Consider the following 5,302-nt stretch of genomic DNA (forward strand, 5'->3'; position numbering starts at 1 on the left):
TCAACCCAGGCATGCGTCCTGACTGGGTATCAAACAGTGATCTCCTGGTTCATAGGTCAACACTCAACCACTGAGCCATGCCGGCCGGACCAATCAACATTATCTTCTGTTTTCTGGAAACTTCTTAAAAGGTTACAGAGTATAGTCTGAATTCAGCTATAAGGATCCCCCTGAAGTCTCAGTAGGTGTTTTATAATCCCACTAGAAGTGGATAAACTATACCTTAGAGCTGAACTAATTATCTGAAAATTTCAAGCAAAAAATCCTTTCCTCTCACCTGCCCATGTCCACAACTATTTCGGGACACGAGGCTCTCCAGAGTCTAGGAAAAGGGCTCAGCTCTGACCGGCCCCCTCTCTTTGGACACACCCATCCTTCTGCCCTGCAGAAGGCAGACCCTCCTCTGACTCCTGCATCACCTATTCAGGAAGCACCTGAGGGAGTGCCCGGATGTGCTCTGGGTCCTGGGGAGAGGCGAGTGGCACCTGACAATGGACACAGGGAGAATGGCTGGTCAGACAGCTTTGTGAGTGGCGTTCCCTCCTGCCATTTTCACACATCAGTGCTCAAAATTAATGAAGTTTCTGAAGGACATAACAATTAGGAAAAAAAAGCTTAGGAAAGCATTTCAATGAATGGAATCAGGCATAAACCATGTGGGCAGAGATGATAATTAATAAAAAGTGAAATGTATCATCACCTGAAAACACAAAGCAGCGTCTCCCTAGGAAACGCACACGGGGCTGATGGGGAAATCGATGCTCACTGCGTGGCCCCAGAGCCACACCATTAATCCCGCGTCCACACACCGGCCTGCAGCATCCACGCACCGGCCTGCAGCGTGTGAGCGGTGGGACTTGGGTAACATCAGCTGCACAGAGTCCTGGAGGAGGACTCTAACGAGGTCCCGTGAGACACAGAGATTTAAGTCACTTTTTTTCTCCGTAAAAGAGCATTTTGAGTCCACTTAGTGGACATTACCTTCCATATCTGGTACACACACTGTCAGATCCGCTATTTCCTCTCCCATCAGGAAGGGGAGGCGGCCTACCTCTCGTCTAAAATATGCCCGGAGCTGATTGCAAAGTAATAGGGGATTTAGAAATCCACTCAGAAAAGATGCCACTTGATCTCGGATTGATAGCAATCCCTCTCCGCCCTCGGTCACCGGCTCTCCTGGGCTAATGAGCCATTCACAATCCTATCACCACCCTGCACGCCAGCAGACACGCAGTCCCCTGTGCACTCGATTTATGCAAATTATAATCAATAGAAATAAAGTATCCACTTAGGCATAATCCACTTAGGTATAATCATCCTAACTTATTGCCCGTTAGACACACACACATACATTTACACAACCGAGTTCATGGAAAAATGTCAATAGTCATAAGTGTGGGTCTGGCTGAATATTTAACCTCTAAACTAGTGATGGCGGACCTTTGGAGCTCGGCGTGTCAGCATTTTGAAAAACCCTAACTTAACTCTGGTGCCCTGTCACGTATAGAAATTTTTTGATATTTGCAACCATAGTAAAACAAAGACATATTTTTGATATTTATTTTATATATTTAGATGCCATTTAACAAAGAAAAGTCAACCAAAAAAAAGATGAGTTCGCGTGTCACCTCTGACACGCGTGTCACAGGTTCGCCATCACTGCAGTCTAAGCAGACCATTGTGCACTGTAAAGTAGAAAAACAGTCCAATGTCTTCCTGGGGGTGGAAGCCTTTCCCTCTTAGCCTGAATGGCCTCCCCGCGCAGGCTGGCTGCCTGGGTGGGGGCTGGAGGGTCTCCCCACGCAGACTTGAACTGAAATCCCCACGAAGAAGCAAAGACCTTATTGTTAAAACCACGCATTCCCAGAACATCATTAAATTGGGTCTCAACTCCTTCTGAGTCCTGATTCTTTAATCCCAACAACAACCTTGTTGCAGATCAAATCCACTGGGGCGCTGTCGCCTCCACTGCAGAGCTGCGTGCCAAGGAAACGCAGCGGGTGGATCGATCCCTCGCTCCATCCACAGGCTGACGGACATCAGCTATGAACTGCAATGAGCGTGGGAGGGATGTGCTGTCACTCATCTTCCCGGGTGGTGTGGCCCGAGGGTGGGACAGCAGGGGAGGACGGCTGGTGAGGACAGGACGGCGGGTGCGCACAGGGGATCGGCCTGCGCTCACCACCCCCGGACAAGCACAGACCAGTTCCTGCCCTTCGGCGAATACCGTGAGTCACTCCTGTGAAGCCAAAGTGCAGGAATCTCGAGGTAGGAAATGGGGCAACGTGGGGACAGACGAAAACACAGGAGGAAGCACGCCCAGGCCCTAAGGACAGGGAGCCGGGAAGGCTGGGAGGCCTGGCAGCGGGGCAGCCGGCAGGTCTGTGCCCGTCAGACGGAACCTACACGAGCCACACAGAATCCTGCCCGCCGAGCTAGGGCTGCTGCCCATCACCTGCGACCTTGCCCAGGTGCCTCTCCTGTCCCGGCTCCGCACACATCACCCACGGTCTTCCAAAGTGATGTGTGCCCACCCTTCCATCCAGAGAGGAAGGGAACAGCGATTGAGGGTGGCAGAGAAAGGACAGGGTCTCCTTTGTGTTTGCTCCCCTTTAGCTCAGAAACACCTCCCCTCCCCCACATCAGCCCCAGGACCCAGCAGACATCCCTGGAGTGTGTCTAAACGCTGCCCACACAGGTGCTGTTCTCAACCCGCCTCCCATCTACCTTCCGGGTAACACAGCCGGCCTGTCCCCCTGTTTCTTCTGAGGTTGCTTTTTTAAAAAATATATTTTTACTGATTTCAGAGAGGAAGGGAGAGGGAGAGAGAGAGATAAACGTCAATGATGAGAATCATGGATCGGCTGCCTCCTGCACGCCCCCTACTGGGGATTGAGCCGGCAACCCTGGCAGGTGCCCTGATTGGGAATCAACCATGACCTCCTGGTTCATAGGTCAATGCTCAACCACTGAGCCACACCGGCCGGGCTCAGATAGCTTTTCTATGAAAGCCGTTAAGCAGAAAAATATGAAAACTGGTTTCCAGGACGACTGCCCACTTAGCAGTGAGAGAGGCGCACCTGGGGGGTGTTATTAGGTGAGCGGGTCCCCCTGGGTGCTGGTGAGGGGCATTCACGCCCCTTTGCACCCCTGGCCTCTTCTCCTGCTCCTTCCCCGCACGACGCAAACATGAATGTACCGACGCGGGCTCCTGGTGGAATTATTCGCCTGAAATAATAAGCATGAATTAACCTGATGTGCATCTCAGCTTTTGCCCCAAATTGCCCGGTTTAAACAGGAAAATATTTTGACAGGGACTAACACGCCCTTCTCGTTATGTTTGCAAAACTCCCCCACGTGCCGTCGACTCAGAAAGCCTCTCTCCCGACTGAAGAGTCTCCGAGGCACTGGGGCGAGGAGGAAGCATTTGGAAAATGAGGGGGAAGATAAAAACACACGCACCACAGGGTAAACGATGTCCCCTAAGAAGTCACAGAAATGGCTCCGCTTTTAAAGAAGGCGGACGGGGGAGTCGCCCCTCGTTACTATTCCAGCTATTCCTCCCTGAATTTCAGGTGACCTAGGGGAGCACAATCGTTTAGCTCCTACACAATACTGGGGTGTGTGTGTGTGTGACCACTCATGTGTGTGCATGGGCATAAGAAAATGTGTTAGTGTCTGCACCAGCTTTCACCTTTGCTTTATTTTTTTTTATTTTACATTTTTAATCCTCACCTAAGGATATTTCTCCATTGTTTTTTAGGGAGAGTGCAAGGGAGAGGGAAAGGCAGAGAGAAACATTGATGTGAGAGAAACACATCGATTGCTTGCCTCCTGCATGCACCCCAATCTGGGCCCAGGCCGGGGAGGAGCCCGCAACCAAGGCATGTGCCCTTGACTGAAATCGAACCTGGGACCCTTTGGTCCACAGACCGACACTCTATCCACTGAGCCAAACCAGCTAAGGCCATGTTTGCTTTATGACCTGTCCTTATAAAGAAAATAAAAGTTACGCTAAGAATTAATTCCGGCTGCACCTTTCTGGGCGGCTAATGCATATTCCTTTTCAGACTTCAGAGATGTTGCACTTGGTTTGACTCTTAAGGGTCAAATGAAGGGCAGTCTGATGCCCTGCACCACGCCCATCACAACAGGCCTGCTGCTCACCTGGCACGTCCACCTGTGAGCTGCTGGGGGCCCAGCGAGCAGCTCTCTCCCAGGCGGCCCACTGCACTGCGTCCTCTCTGCAGGCCCGTCCTGGGGTCCCCCCTGCCTCTGGCCTGCTGGCCCCCCATTCCCTCTGCCCCGCTGTGGGAACACCCTCCTTACAGAGCCTTGCTGTGCCTCCTTAGCCCAAAGCACCGCATCACCTACTGGAAGAATACACTGCCTCACTGACAAAATCCCCTCACAGCCCAGTGCAGGCCCAGGCGGTTCGCACCTCCCACGGGAAGCCTGCACCTGCCTCACCACAACCCGCTCTCTCCCAATGGCAAAGGGGCATTTTTATAAACCGGAATCCGTGTTCTCACCGGGCACCAGGAGGCCCTGCACAATCTGCCCCAACATCCCCTATAGGACTCACCCATGAGGACCGTGGAGGCCAGGCTTTCCGTGGGTCCCAGAGGCACCACACCTCTTTCCCCGCAGCCCGTCCGCCCTGCTCCCGCTGCCCAGACCTGTTCCTCTGGCCAGACCCCTCCTGCCTTCTTCCCCTTTGGGCTCAGCCCCTCAGAGCCACCTTCGAGAACCTTCTGAAAGCCACTTCCTACTCTCAGGTTCCTCTTCCGAAGACCTTCGTTTCTTTCCCATGAGGACTTGTTTGTTTGCTTATTTGCTGGCTGGCATTCAGTCAGGGTGCTCTGGGGGAGGGCGGGGAGCTCTCTCCACCCCAAAGCTTAGCACAGCCCTGATTTATGAGCAGCTCAATAAATATCGGGTGAGTGAATGAATGGCTCCTTGGAATCGAGCCACACACACACACACAATGCCCATGCACACACAATGCACATGCACACACAATGCACACGCACACACAACACATAGGTGCATCATATGCATACATGCACACTGCATGTGCATGCACAGAGGTGTCATGTTCACACATGCATGTGCACACACATGCACACACAATGAGCATACACACAGATGCATCAAAGATGCACATACTCACATGCACACACACAAACACGCACATGCACACATGTGCACACACTTCATTGGGAGGCACGGGCTCGTCTTCTGTCTTGTTTCCGGGGCACAGGGACCCCCAAAAGGTCTTGTTTCCTGATACTGCTCTTCC

At 52.3% G+C, this 5,302-nt stretch overlaps 1 protein-coding gene across 8 annotated transcripts in view; it reads right to left on the minus strand.

Moving 5' to 3' along the window:
• CHL1 (cell adhesion molecule L1 like) overlaps positions 1 to 913 on the minus strand; it is an 81,366-nt gene extending 80,453 nt beyond the window's left edge. For 7 of the 8 annotated variants that reach the window (XM_006770492.2, XM_015568363.1, XM_006770493.2 and 4 more), the window contains exons 1-2: positions 701 to 913; positions 435 to 584 (exon numbers count right to left, since the gene is read on the minus strand). In XM_006770492.2, coding sequence (XP_006770555.2) covers positions 435 to 560 — 126 coding nt within the window. In that variant the 5' untranslated portion in view covers positions 561 to 584; positions 701 to 913. Of the gene's footprint in view, positions 1 to 419; positions 585 to 700 lie in introns of all 8 variants that reach the window. The other variant, XM_015568366.1, reaches the window with a different exon arrangement.
• Positions 914 to 5,302: the final 4,389 nt, after the last annotated feature.

Source organism: Myotis davidii, unplaced genomic scaffold, assembly GCF_000327345.1.
Source record: "Myotis davidii unplaced genomic scaffold, ASM32734v1 scaffold663, whole genome shotgun sequence".
Classification (NCBI taxonomy): Eukaryota; Metazoa; Chordata; class Mammalia; order Chiroptera; family Vespertilionidae; genus Myotis; species Myotis davidii.